This window comes from Mesocricetus auratus, unplaced genomic scaffold (genome assembly GCF_017639785.1).
Source record: "Mesocricetus auratus isolate SY011 unplaced genomic scaffold, BCM_Maur_2.0 Super-Scaffold_100014, whole genome shotgun sequence".
NCBI lineage: Eukaryota > Metazoa > Chordata > Mammalia > Rodentia > Cricetidae > Mesocricetus > Mesocricetus auratus.
Window position 1 is genome coordinate 38,161,875 of NW_024429197.1, and position 18,103 is coordinate 38,179,977.

Consider the following 18,103-nt stretch of genomic DNA (forward strand, 5'->3'; position numbering starts at 1 on the left):
ACTGCAGACAGATGGAGAGCCCAGGTGATCGCTCACACCTGTAAAGGACTGCTGCATTGCATGTGCCAGAGGCGGTAGTCCAGGTCAAACGCAGGCCAGCCTCAATGAGCATCCGAGAGTGTCCGCTGTGCCCACCGTGTTCTCAGAAGTAAGAAGCTCCAGGGTGGACCTCCAGAGCTGTGCTGGGCATTCTTAGCTGATACCAACAGGTTGCTGGAGCAGTTATGAGCATCAAGGCCAGCTGACTCCAAGAAAAGAACAGGACCCACCCACAGTTTGAAAAGTTTCTAACAAACTCGCATTATTGGTGGGAAACCCTGATGGATGTAGGGATAAAATACAATTTTTACTGTTGACACCATCGACGATGGAATGGGAATCAAGTCTACATGACACAGTCACAAGATACTGCAGCACACTGACTACAGAGTGAGATGTATCCTGCAAAATGGCTGGATCTTTACTGACACCTTGAAGGCTTTTGACGTGAATGCAAATTTGATCCCCTGAGTTATGATGAACCTAGGGTTCAAACCAAAGAATACAAAATAGCCAGAGTGAGGGAAGAAAGGGGAAAAGAAACCACAAACAGTGGTGTCAATGCATGGGGAAGACATGGTATCCACTATTGTGGAGAGGCCACCTTCTAAAGACACTAGCATTGCCTGGGCGCTATTTGGTGGCACTACTAGAGGTCCTGGGGTTAGGAGGGCACCTGGTGTTCCTGATCCCCAGGCCCTTGCTGGATCACCTGGTCATGTCCAAGGGGCTGGAGTCCATCCCAGCAAGTGATGACTGCACAAGTAAGAGACACTGTAGCAGCCGCTGCTGTTGCTGCTCCGGCCAGCATTGCTGGAGCCCCAGTACCCTCCAGCACAGAGCACTCCATCCCTACCTGCAGCCCCGCCTCTAGGAACTGTAGCTCTTCTGCCTGGATGGAGATCATCACTCTTAGTCCCACTGACTGACCTGACCCCTGATCAAGGAACACTGATATGCATGCCTGTCTTCTTACCAGGAATTAGAGGTTCACCCTCAGCAGGAATGCATGCACCAAGACTCTCTTTCCCCTGTAATTCATTTCATGAAATTATGTCGCCTGTGAGCTCTTTGTCCCCTCTCCCTATATTAATAATAGCTAACAAAAAGTACACAGAGCAACAACAACAAAACTTTGAAGGTATGAAGACTTGACTCTGAAAACGCCAAAAGCATGCTGGTGAAATGACCCAGTAAGTGCAGTGGTTGCTGCAGCAGCCTGAGAACTTGGGTTCAGATCCCCAGCACTGCATCAAAAGCTGAGCACAGTCTGTGATCTCAGCACTGGAAAGCAGCGACCAGAGGATCCTATGGGCTTGTCCAGCTAGCTAGTACAGCTGAATCATCAAGCTCCAAGCTCAGGAAGAGACCCCGTCTCAAGTAATACGGTGAAAGTAGAAGATAGCCAAAGTCGACCTCTGGCCTCTGTAAGCACCCCACACACACACACATACAAACACACACTTTCGTGTGCACAGACACCTCTAAAAGTAAACATTTGACATGTTTATCTCAATGAATACTCTTGGATTCTAAACATAAATTAAACAACATAAGTGGTATACCCACTAGGTTTTTAAAGTGGAAATTAAATTTCACATTTTTTTTTATCTATTTGTAGTGTTCTGCTATGTAGTCAAGGCTGACCTCAAACTCTTAATCCTCCTGCCTCATGTTCCAGAATCCTGGGATTCACAGGCATGAGCCGCCATGCCCAGCTTAAATATGTCTTTCTGATATTAAAAAAAAAACCTCTCCCTCCATGACAGGTCATGGGGGAACAGGAAGGTTGAGTGGGGAGTAGAATAGGGGGAGAACAGGATGATAAATACCGTAATAGAGGGAGTCATAGGTTAGAAGACAGATCTGGCACCAGTGAGACCTCTAGTGATCTAAAGGGATGACACCAACTGGCAAGCTAAGCAATAGTGGAAAGACCACTTTAAATGCCCATTCCTGATAACGAACTTGATGTCTACCCTATATGCCATCGTAGAACCTTCATCCAGTGACTGATGGAAGCAGAAGCAAACACCCACAGTTAAACACTGAACTGAACCCATGGAACCCAGTGACAGAGAGAGAGGGGCGATAAGCAAATTGGCAAAGAATGGACTGGCAAAACCAGCAGAGACAGCTGATCTGAGCAAGGGGGAGAACTCTTGGACCCCAGACTGACAGCTGGGAGTGATCCAGACCCCCTGAGTGTGAGAGTCAGTGAGGAGGCCTGGGCAACCTATGGGGCCCTGGGCAGTAGATCAGTGTTTAATCCTGGCATACAAACGGACTTTGTGTGTCCATAACACAAAGAGGGATGCTCTCTCAGTCTGGACTCTTAGGGGAGTGCCTGGACCCTGCCATGAGCAAAATGATATCCCCTATGTGGAAGGAAGTAGGAATAGGGTGGGAGGCTGGGGGGGGATGGTAGGAGGGTGCAGGAGGAGGGGAGGGAGAGGGAACTGGGATTGACATGTGAAGCAAGCTATTTAAAATTAAAGTAATAAAAAATGCTAAAAAAAAACTCCATAAGAGGGTGTTTTGGAAGCAAATACGTAAGAATTCAGGTGCAATTTTCATTAACAAATTAGCCTGCTCAAGATTTGAGTAAAATGTAGCAAGGCATAAGCATGTATGTCTATAATTCCAGCATTTAAGATCAGCCTGGGCTATATACGCAGACCTTGTCTCCAAAAAGAGCTTTAAATAAAATGTTAATATTACTCCCCCTTCTTGTTGGGGGAAATAGAAGTTGAAGATGCTCATGATATGCTGATGGAAGGAAGCCAAGATCTGGAAGATTGTTTCCAAGAGAAACTTTGACAAGGCCTACCTTGTGTGGTAAAGACTCGAGGCAAACTCCAGTCACTCCAGACTCCTAAGCCGTCCGATCTCTTGGTTCTCACCTGAACCTCGTATGAAGACCCAGGAAGCACACTGTGTAGCAGCAGGGATGGAGCTGAGACAACTTCAGCCGCCTGTTAAAGGTTATGTTGAAACATCAGAGCATCAAGATGGTGAGGAACGTTTGCCAAAACTGCTAAGTAAGCCTCGGCAAATCTCAGAGAAGTAAAATCTTACAGATGAACTGTCTGGCCACAGAATTAAAACAGTAAACAATGACCAAGTGGAAAAAAAATATGCATCTGTCAAGAAAAAATTAAAGAGCCTGTAGATGAAACAATTGTGACAATTAACAAATATTAACTGAATACTAATGCCAACATGGTCTTTAGGATTTTTGAGAAATGGTGCCAAAGTTACTGGGAATTCTGTAGCCACTTTGCCATCCGTTGTACATCTGGTAGAAAACAATGGATGGAGGGGGGGGCTGTAAGGGTCCTAGAGAGGACAGCTGCACAAGAAGAAGGACATGAAGGATACTGACATCCTGGCCCTGGTGGCTACACCCTGACCCTGAACTACAGGGCATGAGTCATCACACTGTTTATAAACCAGAGGGGAGGGATGACATCTAAGGCCAAACCCTGTGGAAAACAAACTGTAGCTAAGATCTGCCTGTGCAGTACATTCGGTTTTCCAGGAACGTGCTTCAGTTGAACTCCCTGCTCTCTTCAAGACTGGGAGAGGAAGAAAGGGGTCACAGGTTAAAGATCGCAAATAGCATAAGGCATGCCTAGAACAATATCAGTGCCTTCACTTTTATAGTTCTGAGCTTTCCGACTTACTAATGCTAGAACAATATCAGGACCTTTGTATGTACAGTCCTGTGATTTCTGACTTGCAGATGAGGAAGTATCTCCCGGAAGCCTTAACTCTGCATGAACACACCTGACATCGAGGGTTGCCAAACTGTACTCTGCAAAAATAAGGCCTCAGAAAAGTAACAGTTCTAAAAAGATCAGTTTCTACCTTGGAATGACGCAACACTTAGGTTCACTATGTGCTGTGAATGCATTCACGTGACTCCCACAGGCCATTCATGACCTCCTCCTCCCCACCCACTCCTGTCTCTGATGCTGTCCACTGCCACAGTTGTTTTCACGGTCAGCCTCAGCCACACTGGCCTCCTGCACTGCTGTCCCACCTAGTTGGCATCCAGGTCCCCAGATACCAACAGAGCCATCTCCTCCAAATCCTTGCTCAAATATCACCCTCCTAATGAGGCACGCCCCAACCTCCACTTAACAATCTTTCCCCATCCTCTTTGACCCAAGTTATCTTGCTGCATCTAGAATAGCTCCTGGCAACAAACAGACACTCAGAAAACACTTTGGCACAAGCGAAAGAGGATGCTGACTGACTTCACAATACAAATGCACACATTGTGTGTAAACACACTGAGCGATGAACAAGTAAGAACGCAATGGAAATCAGCACTCGACAGATGGAAATGGTTATATTAAAATTTTATAGCTGGACTTCCTGTAGTGTGTATAAATTATCTCAACATGTAATATTCAGTGTAATCCAATCCTCTCTAGAAAGCACAGACATGTTTAGCAGGCAAGGGTAATTTCTAACAGATTTGGGCATCTTTAATTGCTTCTCAAAGTTTCACTTTCTTTCCCAAAATACACTTACCTCTCTTATAACTGTAGAATTCTCTAAATATTTGACTTGATATTGAAGTGGAAACAGTAGCACTGTTGGGCTATCCCAAGAAATCTTTAAGTTACCATCGTCTGTGATTTCCATATGCAAACCTAATGGTGGATCAGGCTTCACTTAAGAGGAAAGAAAAAAATAAGATTTTTAACTCAGGCAATTTTCACGGCAATCATATCTGAATAAAATGAAGTTGAGATGAATTGCCAGCATAGCTTGCCTTTCAAATACTTAAAAAGTTAAATCCTTGGAAGACTGCTTACAGAGTTAACACATGGTGGGCCATTCTCTTGTACCATACTTATCCCAGCAAAGCAGTCTTTGTTTCTTTCCATGGTGTGGGAAAGCCTATAAGTCAGTGGGACTGTTTTGATCAATGTGATTTCCTCCTATAAGAAGTCTGCCTCACTTCATTTTGCCTAGTAGTTTTCAAACTTGGAGTCTCTGCCTAGTTGTAGTCACTGTACTTGCTTTCACTGGTCGTGAGGACAACAGCAGTATGCAGAACACTATTCAGAAAATGCACAGACCTGGCAAAAGTCAGCATATCTATTCACACAAAATAACAATCCAAACCCAACTACTCAACTCAGAACGTACACTCCCATGCCATTGTAAGGCCTGACTGTCTCTAGACATAGGAGTGAGGACTCTTAGCTTAATGAGGATTTTAACCGGGTAAATGATTTTTGAGTTCAAACGTATGTGTGCATGTAGCATTTGTATGTATATGTGTATATGTAGATACTTGTTATGTCAACCATAAGAAAACCTTTTAGATTTGTGAAGAAATAATTTAAATATCTTACAGGTAAAGATTACTAAATTATGGTTCATGTCATAAAGGAAATTTAAGCAGCCATTAAAAATCACATTGTAGTAGAATCTTGAAAATGTTTAACTTCTGAAGTTCAAGAGACCTATCACAAATTCACACTTTTCTTTATAAAGTGTGTGTGTGTGTGTGTGCGTGTGTGTGTGTGTGTGTGTGCGTGTGTGTGTGTGTGTGTGTGCGTGTGTGTGTGTGTACGCACAGGCATTCAAGTACCCAGGAAATCAGAGGTGACCTTGGGATCCCAGGAGCTGGACTTACAGGCAGCTGTGAGCTGCTGTGTGGGTGCAGGAGTAACCCTGAAGCCTCTGCAAGAACAAGTGTTTTGCAAGGCGGACGTCGGTCTCCACACTTACACTCTTGAGTTGTTAAAATAGCAAATCGAATATATTGCAGATCAGAAGTGTGTATTAATGGTAAACTATATATATTTCTCCTCTGCACACTGCAACGTTTGGACAATTAATAGGAATTACTGAGTTTGTAGAAATTACCATTAGTATAACAAATTTACTGGCTTGCATTATATTTTAAACCAAAACTGGCTTAGTTCTCACACATCCCATCTGTTCAGGAATGTTGAGAGGGTATTTTTTTTTTTTTGGTTTTTACAAGACAGGGTTTCTCTGTATTGTTTTGGAGGCTGTCGGTCCAGCCCAGCCTCGAACTCACAGAGATCCGCCTGCCTCTGCCTCCGAGTGCTGGGATTAAAAGCATGTGCCACCACTGCCCGGTATTTTTGTTTTTGTTTTTGGGATTTTTTTGTCTTCTCATTTATTTCAACCTAATGACACTTATTTTTTGTGAATTATTACAAATTTATTTTAAGCAGAAATAACTTAACACTAAACAACATGTAAATTTTACTGTGCTCCCAGGACCAAAAACAACACACACACACACACACACACACACACACACACACACACACACACACACACACACACAAAACAAAACAAAACAACAAAGGTTTTTAACAATTTTCAGAAACAGTTATCTGAAATATAAACAGGTGATAGTCAAAGAATACACATCCATTCTCTAAATCCAAGACTAAAAGAGGCCACAGCTATTTCACAGGACCACTTCAGTGCTAAGGTTAGAGACATTTACTACTGTGAACACATTGGTGTGGCTGCCTATAACATCTAGTACTGCATTTACCATGGTTTTCAGTATTGATTAAAATGATGTAAGTCAGTGGAAATCTTTACCCATAAGCAACCTTTCAACCCCTTCTCATGATTGATTTCTCAGTATCACTGTCACTCTGAAGTGCAACTTACCGACAAGCATGGGCTGCACTGACATTAGAGGTGACTGAAAGGTCACACCGGCAGACGTCATTTCCAAATACATCAGAAGAGAGTGGTTGAGTTTGTCTCTTGGGACTGGCACATGACAGTCACATTCCCGAACACTGCAGTTGCACTGGACAGTCTGAAAACTGTTTTTCAAGAGGGGCAGAGGCAAATCACCTACGACTTCAGGCCTGTATTTAAATATAAGAGCAAAGTGTGAGCATAGATGTGGGAATACTGGACAGGTTTCTGAAAGCAGGACATCAAACCCAGCTTAAAGACAGGCTGTATCAGAAAAAACAAAGACGAGAGAGCAGATTAGCCATCAAGGTAGCATCAGCAAGGGGCCATGGAGACACTAACAATGAAAAAAGGCCACAGCTCTAAGATACCACCCACAGTGAAAATATCCTTAAAAACAAATATGGAAGAAAGGCCTTTTCCAGAGATACCTAAACTTAAAGAATCATCTTTGGATCTCATCATAAAAATACTAAGAAAGGCTTTAGATACAAGAAAATTGAAATCTGGTGTCACACAAAGAAATGATGTTTAACTTCAAGGATAACTATTTATTGGCTGATTAAAGCAAAAATAACAACCATGTATTTACAGGATGTGACACAGACTAAACTAAAGTATGGGGCATTAGCAACCCAGCTTGGGGAAACTAGAAGGGAAAAATTGAAATGTCACACATCATACAGAGTGCTACAATGTCACTTAGATTCTAAGACATGTCATAATTCAAAAGCTAATAAAATAGTTAGTCAAGTAGACAAAGCTATTAGGCAACAAAGCAGATTAAATGGAATCATAAAAATTAACTTAAAAAGAAAACAGAGAAAAGTAGCCCAGCACTCAAAGCAGCCAGATTCCCAAGTTTGAGGCCAGCATAGTCTACAGAGTGAGTTCCAGGTCAAACAGAGCTACACAGAGAAACTCTGCCTTTAAGTGAAAAGAAGAAAAGAAAATGACAAGAAACAATGAGATGAGAAAAACAACAGAAGGATTGAGAACAGAGTTGGTGGCATTAAATGCAAATAGTCTAAATATCTCATTTAGAAGGCAGTCAGTAGCAAAATGGGTGAAAAATAAGGCCCAATTATAAAACCTCTCATAAGAAATCAATTTAAACACTAACATGCAAACTTACTACAGAAGACAGAAGAAGATATGTTATTTCAAGATAAATCAAAATAAAGCTGAATGGCTACATTAATGTTAAGAAAGTAGAGTTCAATGAAAAAATTATTTACCACGGTAAAGAAGGTCATTAATAACAAAAAAATTGTGGAGGGGGTTCACTAAAAGTACATAATAGGTTTTTACTTAATAACAGGCAAAAATATACTAAGTCATAGTTACTAGTGGAAAGGTTAGGTCTCTAAAACTTAATGTAACATGTAGACAAAATAATTCCGGATTAAGAGCTGAACAACACTGTCGACCAACTTAACCTACATAGTGAGTAATATTGGCTCTCCACATGCTAGCCACAGTAAGCACACCTTGCATCAAGCCGATGTTTGGCATGGCCAAATTGTACAAAACGGGCATCCCTCTCATAGAAGGACAATGTTCGAAAGAGCAGCAGAATTACTGATAGGGCAATGAGAAAGTGGACCCAAATGTGTAACTTGTTGCTTTCTACTCAATTCTTATTTGTCATTAGGTAAAGTTTGTTCATATACATAAGAATTAAGTGTAGAGTGAAGAGGAGGCAGAGAGCAGGAGTGAGGAGTGTCTCAGTGGGTACAGCGTTTGCTGCACAATCGTGAGGACTGCATTTTGAATGTCAAGAAGTCACACAAAAGCAAGCATCTATGATCCCAGTACTCTGGCTGCAAAATGGAAGCAGAAGCAGGCGAGTCCCCAGGAGCTCTTGGGCTAGCTAGCCTGATTTGTCAGCAACAAATAGGATACCATGCCTCAAAACAAGGTGGGAAGTAAGGACTGTTGTCCTCTGACACACACACACACACACAACTTGTCAAAAGAACATTTGTCAAGTTAATTTTAAATCTGGCTTTTGTTTTTTACCTTGCACAGAACTTTCTAGTTAGAGACAGGTATTTAGAACTCAAAATTTGCTGTTAACAGCCACACACAGTTCATACAAGTTATATTCGGTACAATATTTTTATTCCCAGGAAATTTCTCTATAAATTTATTAGCATTCTCTAAGCCAGGAATACACTAAACTAGTAGAAAAACACTACTTAAAAGCCAGGTGTTGTGGTGCATGCCTTTAATCCCAGCACTCGGGAGGCAGAGGCAGGCAGATCTCTGAGTTCGAGGTCAGCAAGTTTCAGGACAGTCTCCAAACCAATACAGAGAAACCCTGTCTTGAAAAACAAAAACAAAAAAAAAATACTACTTAAGTATGTCACCTGAGGTCCTAACTTAGGAAAGTTGACAGCCAACCTAAGTCCACAGCTCTTGAAGAGGAACTTTACCCACACTAGCTTTGCAAATTGCCTATTTGAAGTTTCATACCATGAGCTGTAGAAATGGTACTACAAACTGGGCAGTGGCAGCACAAGTCTTTAATCCCAGCACTCGGGAGGCAGAGGCAGGCGTTTGTCTGTGAGTTCGAGGCCAGCCTGGTGTATAGAGCAAGTTCCAGGACAGCCTCCAAAGCTATACAGAGAAACCCTGTCTTGAAAAAGAAAAATGGTACCACAAGCTGGGTGGTGGTTTTAATTCCAGCATTCAGGAAGCAGAGGCAGGCCATTCACCCATTCACTCTGTGAGTTTGAGGCCAGCCTGATCTGCAGAGAGAATTCCAGTACAGCCAGGACTGCACAACTACACAGAGAGAAAATATGCATATAAATTCCATTAATTACCTATATTACAGCCCCTGATAACCAACTTTCTCTTCTGTAAGCCTTTCTTATACGGCCTCATGAGGAGGCTGATAATGAACTCAGGTTTCCACAGTGAAAATTTCTGACCATGTCCTGTGTTCAAGCACTTAACCCATGGATCTGAGCCCCCTCAGACCCTCTGAATTCTTCTTTCTCTTTGTCGCCTCAATTCAGAGATATTGCCAGGTGCTGCCTAAGTTCCCCAGCCCTGTGCTGCGTTCTGGAAATTTCTCCAACCCTAGACAACTAGGCAGTTCAGAGCCTGTGTTAGCATTCAGGCACACCTGGCCCGCCCCTTGGAGACCTGGCAGAGTGTGTCACCCCTACACCCCTATACACACATGCTTGCCAATACTCAGGCAGTACTCTGATCTGCTCAGGGCCCTGATCTTCGTCACTACAGCTATGTCCCTTAAAAAGGCAGAACCCTGCCTGCTCTTCCTCTTCGTTTCTCCTGCCCATCTCTGTATCTCTGTCTCTTTCTCTCTCTCTACTTCTTTGCCTCTCTGTCGCTCTCTCTCTCTAACTCTCTGCCTCTCTCTGTACATCTGCTTCTCTGTCTCTTCTTTTCCCACAAGGCTGGTCTGCGCTCCCTTTCTCTCTCCTCTCTCTCCCTCCCACCACCCCCCTAAAACTCTCCACATGAGCACTGTCTGCATGGAGTGTCTGTCTCTCGGGCACTGTGGGGCTCCTTGGCTACAACCCTCCAAGGTCCCTCTTGAGCCATATCATAACAGCCTGCCTTGATTCTTTCCACTATATAAGTGGTTGCTCAAATGCATAAAGCAGATAATGTTCCCTGAAATCATCTCCTGAGTGGTTCATCTCTGTGCCCTTTACCAACCCACTGGCATTGCTTTCTTGGCTGGGAACACCCCAGTAATGACAGTACTGACAGCAATGCCCACAACTCAAAACAAAGGTGTGTATATGCCCAAGTCTGGTAGACAGCTGGCTCTAGCATTTGAAAGGTGGGGCTAATCAAAGAATCCTAACTAAGGCCGGGCAGTGGTGGTGCACACCTTTAATCCCAGCACCCAGGAGGCAGAGGCAGGTGGATCTCTGTGAGTTTGAGACTAGCCTGGTCTACAAGAGCTAGTTCCAGGACAGCCACCAAAGCCACAGAGAAAACGAACAAACAAAAAAGAATCCTAACTAAATATTCCCTGCTCCTCAACATCTTCAAGTTGGAAAGCAAACAAAACAAAAAACCCTCACCCCAACCCTGATAGTCGGCCTAGGGAGTAAAGGCACTTGTCACCAAGCCTAATGGCCTGGGCTTGATTCCAGGTACCCATGTGGTAGAAAAAGAAAACTGACTCCTGCAAGTTCTCCGTCCATGCCGTGCTATCATGCTCCCACACTCACACATATACACACATGTGTACACACACAAATTAGTAAAACAATTTTGAGCTACCCCAAGCCCCTCTCATTTGTGAGATGAGCTAGCTTCCCACCAGCACACACTTTACTTTCTATATGCTTCCTCTTCTGAAGAGATAGTTTGCTTGCTAGCCATCTGCATCCGAATTGTCAGTGAGAACAACAGCCACAACCAAAGGGACCCTCAGAAACGTCCCATAGTACACGAAGTTTCTCATGATTTCCTTTTAAGAGGGAAGATAAACAAAGAAAAAAAGTCATAAAAAAAAGGAACCAGTGTTACCAGAGAAACTGAGGTTTTCCTCTAATCTGTTAATAAAAGAATCTTAATGGAGACTCTGAAGAAAGCTCAAGGGCAGTTTTTGTTGTTGTTCTTGTTGTTGTTGTTTTGTTTTTAAGATTTATTTACTTATTATGTTTTCAGTATTCTTCCTGCACGTACGCCTGCAGGCCAGAAGAGGGCACCAGATCTCATTACAGATGGCTGTGAGCCATCATCTGGTTGCTGGGAATTGAATTGAGAACCTTTGAACTGAGAACCTCTGGAAGAGCAATCAGTGCTCTTAACCACTGAGCCATCTCTCCAGCCCAGAGGGATAACTTTGGTGGAAACTGAGAGAAAAGCAGCAAGGCAGGAAGGCTGCACATCTATCTCAGCAGCTGCCTGGAAGGGCGTGATGAGAAGGGGGAGAGGAAGGCAAGCATTGGGAGGTTGGCAGGCAGCTACACGTGGAAGATGGAGGCGAGCTTCAGAGAAAGAATGGGAAAACACAGAATGCCAGGGAAAGCATGCTTAGGCTTTGGCCAGTATCCAAAATAGAAAGAAAATGAAAAGCTAAAGTTTTCTGAGTAACTCAGAAAAGTGAACAGGAGGTGACTCCATAAACCACCGAGTGGGGAAGGGGACTATGGGTAGGACATACTATCTCACTAGGAGGCTAATTAGTCCACCCCTCACCTCAGCAAGTCTCCAAGTGAATCAGATTTCTGACAAGATGGAAGAATGGACTACTGGCCCAGTGATTGACCGGGCAGCTAGATTAACTCTTCAAAGAAGGTCATTTAGAAGGTCAGGTCTCCTCAAGGCAAGAGGTAGAACTTTGATTTTGTTCTTTGGACCAGGAAGAAGCTTTGCCTTAGTGGGCCTCCATAAAGCCTGGTTACCTCCACTTTTTCATAAAACAATTTAAATTCTAAGGAGGGGCTTTCTTTTCTAATGTTACCAGAGGAACAGGAGGTAGGGTTCAAAGTCCATGAGGGAATGATCCATCCTCATTGACCTACCAGATGACAAAAATCTATCCAGCTACTAGGACACGGGAAATATGTAGTATTTAGTCTCTCCAGAAATACGTTAAAGAAATGGCTTCTGAGAAAAGACAGAAGCTAGAAGGGCTTATCTGCTTTTAGAATGAGTTGGAAACTGGTTGGCCAGTCAGGTAGGGAAAGCCTAGTGACCCTGGGTAACTTCTCTTGAAAAGTCTTGTCTCCTTCTCCCTGGTTAAGCAACATCCAGAGCCTCCCCACCTGCCCTGTGGGCACTCTGGCACTTCCCGGTAGAGCAGGAGATAAACAAGACAGACTTACGTCAACATTGGACACAAGCACAGAGAGTGGGATATGTCCAGTGAATCAACCTGCTGGGGAAAACTCAGGAAAGAACACAGGTGTCATTCATTAAGAAGAAGTCAAAGAAGAAAGGTCACAAAGAATGAGACAAAGTATCCCGAAAGAGAGAAGTCAAGACTCATGGGGAATCATTCCTGAAATCACAAAGGGGCAGGACTAACTAGTCCACACCTAGAGCTAGTCAAGGTGTGGAATTCTTCATATTGAGTTTACAGGTGATGACGAAGTCTGGAGAATGCTCGTGACAACAGGTAAATTAGATGGGGTCAATAAGGACAGTGAAACCATCCAAGCCTTGTGTATGTGGATTTTGAAATCACCGAATGTTGATAGAAAACTGGTGAGTGAAAGGAGTGAATCAGCCTTTAGTAGCCAGGAAGATCAAAGTAACTCCCCAGCATGACCTGGCAGTCGGCAGTTCCTAACATGACCTGGACACTGCTCCCTCGTTCACTGACTTGCTAGTTCAACCACACTCAGCCTTCAGTCTTCCAGCTCTGCTGTCTGTGCCTCGGGTACTTGCAAATGCTCTTCACTCTTCCCTGAATACTTTTAATTTGTGCTGGACAATCCTTAGAACATGTGTCCTGTCTCTCTTTTTATTACATGGTCACACTTTCAAACTTGGCCATGCTATTTTAATGTTTTTACAACACCCTATCACTCTGCAATGAAGGATATTGTGAAGGGGTTTCCTACCAGACTGAAACATCCTGCAGGGAAAAGTTCCTTAAACCAGAAGGCAAATAACTCAAATAGCTTCACAAAGTCCCTGAAACTGATCAGAATCAATAGGTCCCTTCCTTCCTTCCTCCTGAGTAAACAATAAGAACCAGAAATCAGCCAAACTGACTGGAAGGGGTTTAGATCAACTAAGCCACACTGACTGGAAGGGGTTAAGATCAACTGAGTCACTTGGAAACTCAACCTACCGAGCTGCTGGCAGGTGTACAATGTTTTCCAGGTTCCTGGCTTTGGTAAGCGTCACCAACGATGGGGTAAGCTTTGATAGTGCAGCTGTTTTTGAATCATTTCTTTTCCTGTAAGTAACTTCTCACCAGTATTCCTCTAAGTAACCCCAGTAAAATCCATTGGTTCACCAAGGTGGACTTTGGTGGCATCCTTACTTTGGTCTGTCATGGGCTCCCTAGCTGGAGTGAATAATTGTGTGTTGCCTCCCCAGGAAAAGGCTTGTCACACAACAAAGGGGAAGCCTGCTGTGAACACTCTTCCCTACACAAAACTCAAAATGTGGGGCTCACAGTAGGGACCTTACAAAGGAAAGGAAGAACTTCCTCCCTGGTAAAAAATAAATATCTAAAACAGTCCCAGCATATCACACTTTTTAGAGTATCTCTCCTTCAGATTCTCAGACAAACATTAATATCTGAGCTCAAACAATGATGTCCCTTTGAGGACACATTTATAGGTTTTTAAATCCTTTTTAAACATCAAATTTTACCTCCTGGAAAAACATACCTTTTTCACACATAACAGTTTCTCTTGTGAATTTTGATGGAACAAAATGGTGATTTCCTTAAAATAAAATGATAGATTTAATTGCTAATTTAAAGCAAGTCCCAACATTTCTAAATAAGTAAGCTTTGCCATGAAGTCATACCTCATAAAACATTGTGTATGACAGCTTTACCAAAGCATTCAGAGATGTTAAGAGTGGTCTTCAGAATGGAGTTGACTTAAGAAGCCAAAGATCCTGGAATAACACTCAACCAAAACCAACAGCCTGGAATCAGTATCTGCATATCATACAAAACATATTCTCTCTGGCTTCCAACCCCACAGCATTTCAGAAGGAATTACCTTCTGGGCATAAGCATCTCAGAAGTAGACATCCCCTACTGAAGAAGGAAGCAAAGAGCTTCCTATCCATAAATGCAACCTCCATTTCATGACCCAACACAAAAATTAATTTTCTAGACATGGAAGAAGATAACTCACAAGGTTTTGATTCTGAGTAGACTATTTTACAATCCCCTTCCCCACCAGAAGAATGACCCTGGATATAGTATACATGGAATATGACACAAACAGAAGGTCTGGAAATCCTGGAAGATTTATGCCCATAGACAACAAATGCCAATGGAGACTGAGCAAGCAAGGTTGAGGTTCAATGCCCTAACAACTAGATACAAGCCATGGATTTGTCCATCTGTCCTTTGGAATTACTTTCCACCGCAGCCATGACCACTCTCTCCATGATTCTAGTTTGCTTTTCTGTTGCTATGATAAAAACACTGACAAAAACAGCTTGAGGGAGAAAGGCTTTATTTGGCTTATAGGTTATTGTCCATCATGGGAGAAAACCACCTTGGGAACCCAAAGCAGGACCTTGAAGGTTTTTGCTGCTCATTGCCTTGATTTTTGTACAATCTTGACCCACCTGCCTAGGAAGACACTGTCTATGGAGGGCTGGGCCCTCCTACATCAATCAGCAATCAAGAAAATACTCCACAGACATGTATATAGGCCAACCTGACAGAGGCAGTTCCTCAGTTGAAAGTGCCTCTTGCCAAGTATGTCTAGATTTTTTAGTCAAGTTGACAAAAATTGAACCAGCACACTCAATGTTTTTGAAATCTGCTAGATATAATTTGGTTGGCTGGTTTCCTCCTCTAACCTGCCCTGAATGGAAAATTAACTAGACTCCAACTATGGTTTTTCCATGTGTCTAGTGAGCCAATTTATCTTAAGCGCAAGGACTCTGTCAAATGTGTCCTTTGAGTATTCTTTCTTGGCAATTATTAGTTATTAACAAGGGCGGAGATGGAGAAAAAGACATAGTATTTCTAAAATTTCAGCTATCTTATATACCGACTAAAGATAAAGGAATATGGTCAACTTAGCCATGCAGGAGCCAGCACCACCTGTGCCATAGTAAGTCTCGTGCCATTATTTATAGACATGGTAAACAGAGCACAGAAGGCAAATGAGTGTCACCAGGTACACTTCTGTTGAGGGACAACTGCAACTCAGCAGCTTTCTCCCTTTACAATGTGTACAGGGTTCAAGGTCTCAGTGAATTGATGGTCTGTCACAGAAATGAAGATAGGAACTCTATTTGACCTTCCTCACAGTTGTTTATTTTTTTCATTTTTTGTACCTTTTTGAGGTTTTCTTTTTAATTAGTTGTTTAGATAATAATACTAAGTACTAGGTTTCAATGCAGGTTCTTCATACATATGTACGTAGCAGGATAAATAAATGACCCAGAAACTGATATTGGGTTCAAACTTTAAGCCAAAGATCAGAAAAGCACAGTAGTGGGCCACTAGCTCTTACCACTACCTCAGGCTGAATGGGCTGATCCTGCTGCCTCTCCTCAGCATGCCTGGAGAATCCTAAGACTTCCCATCCTCAATGTGGCTGGAGAATGAATGAATCAGTTTTGGTATAGAGACTTTCAAGTGGTCCCTCAAGGTATGTCTTGAAGGCAAAGGATTACCTTGATAATCTCTTTTCAACCTACATTCATTTGTCCAATGCCTGCCTTTGCTACATTTTTGCATAATCAAGAAGGGAGGGGCATTCTGTTTGGATTATGTTTATAAAAAGATTTCTAGAAATGCCCTGTTTACAATCACCTTTCAGATAACCTTGTCTGCCACAATTAAAACATTTGACATAATGTGCCCTCACACTTGGTTCTCAGCCATTTTCTTCTCCATTGTTCCTACATGCCCCCTCACCACTACAGCTGCTTCTCTCTCTACCTGGGTTAGTTCTCCACTTTTGCTTCCCAAATATGTGTATTTCATTATTATATTTTCTCCCCTCTTGTGATTCCCTTTCTAGACTCATGACTTACAAACACACACATAAATAATATAAACATACACACACACACACATGACTATAGGTCTGTCAATATATGGACTTTATGTTGAAGTACTTCTTTCTATTTCTGATTTCTTCAAGGCTTTCATCTATAAAGGGATGTTGAACTTTGTCAAAGGTCTTTTCTGCATCAATTGAGATGATAATGTGATATATCTTTTTTGTTTGTTTGTTTGTTTGTTTGTTTTTTCAAGACAGGGTTTCTCTGTGTAACAGCCCTGGCTGTCCTGGAACTCACTCTGTAGAGCAGGCTGGCCTCAGACTCACAGAGATCTACCTGCCAGTGCCTCCTAAGTGCTGAAATTAAAGGTGTGCACCTCCACTACCTGGCTGTGATATATCTCCTTAAGTATATGTATATGATGGATTGTACTTAATGACAGAAATGAAGGCCCATTGCCTATGGCTCACAGATGAATTTCCAAGGGTTTTCAGTGTATAACACAGTTAGTGTAAAGAACTAACAAAAAACTTGTAAGTCAGTAGACTAGGTGCTCCTACTTGGATTTAGAATTAATTGTCAAATCAGTGGTCCTTTTTAATCAGAGTGACTCAGGGAAATCAACTAAACTCTACCTAAGTTATAACTATAAATTTTTCAAGCCTAGGACTTTTTATTCAGTCATTTAAAAACAACTGTCATTTCATACTAATAGAACGGCACATGCAAAGAAATGGTCACACCAATCACACACGGGGGCTGAATGTACCTAATAGCTTCACCAGGTCATTTGGGTAAACACAATCTAAATTCCACTTGACAAAAGTACACATTTTTGGTAAAACCAGTAAGTAAATACGGCATGGGCTAGAAGCCTCACAAACACTCATTCTTCCTTTTCTCACCAGTGCTTGCTATTAAACTTTGGGTTCTTAACTCCGCAACTTCTGCTGTCCTTTGCGAGCAGGTGTCTTCACCACCTGCCTTCTAACTGCTGCCCATCCATTTAACTTCTGTCTGTTGTTTCTTCCTAAAGCCACTCAGGTTGACAAAGATCTCAATGAAGTTTGTACACAGTGAGAAACCTCTCTCAGTTAGCAAGTGGATAGGGATATGTCAGAAAAAGCATTAGGATAACTCCTGTAATACCAAACACGTTAGCCAGTTCTCACAGAGCAATAATATGACCGTGTCCATACAGTTTTAGACCGTATGTCCATCCATAGCTGCAGTGTCTCTGTGCCTAAATAAACAGGAAGAGAAAGGGGACACCTGATGGAGAAGATGGATATAAAGCATTCAAACCAATCTCTATAACATACACAGCTACAAAAGAGCAGGGAGGGGAGGGGTTCAAAATCTACTTGTGTACTATAAACAAATCAGGTCATATGACTAGCCAAATCGATTTCACTGGTACTCACAGATCATAAAAAAGGTGGACCTTAGAGTCGTAACTCTTGAAGGGGCTCTTCAGGGATGGCTCCATATGACAGACGAATGATGTCAAGTCCCCTTTCATCCAGCACTCTATGTCCCAGTTTACACCTGCATTAAAAATAAACTGCATTGCACCTGCAAAAATGCTCTGAACAACCCAAAGAGAAGCGCTAAAATGAATTTAGCAGTTATTCTGCTACTGCTTCCTCGGCCCATTCTGAGAGGGGAAAAACAGGCCCTG

The 18,103-nt window shown here is 42.5% G+C and overlaps 1 protein-coding gene and 1 pseudogene across 3 annotated transcripts in view; one reads left to right on the forward strand and one right to left on the reverse strand.

Moving 5' to 3' along the window:
- The window catches only part of Lepr (leptin receptor), an 82,201-nt gene that overhangs the window by 39,284 nt on the left and 24,814 nt on the right, over nucleotides 1-18,103 (reverse strand). For all 3 annotated transcript variants that reach the window (XM_040757100.1, XM_040757101.1, XM_040757103.1), the window contains exons 4-7: nucleotides 17,847-17,970; nucleotides 6,724-6,929; nucleotides 4,582-4,724; nucleotides 2,870-3,014 (exon numbers count right to left, since the gene is read on the reverse strand). In XM_040757100.1, coding sequence (XP_040613034.1) covers nucleotides 2,870-3,014; nucleotides 4,582-4,724; nucleotides 6,724-6,929; nucleotides 17,847-17,970 — 618 coding nt within the window. The remainder of the gene's footprint in view (nucleotides 1-2,869; nucleotides 3,015-4,581; nucleotides 4,725-6,723; nucleotides 6,930-17,846; nucleotides 17,971-18,103) is intronic.
- LOC110339867 lies at nucleotides 105-1,194 on the forward strand (annotated as a pseudogene).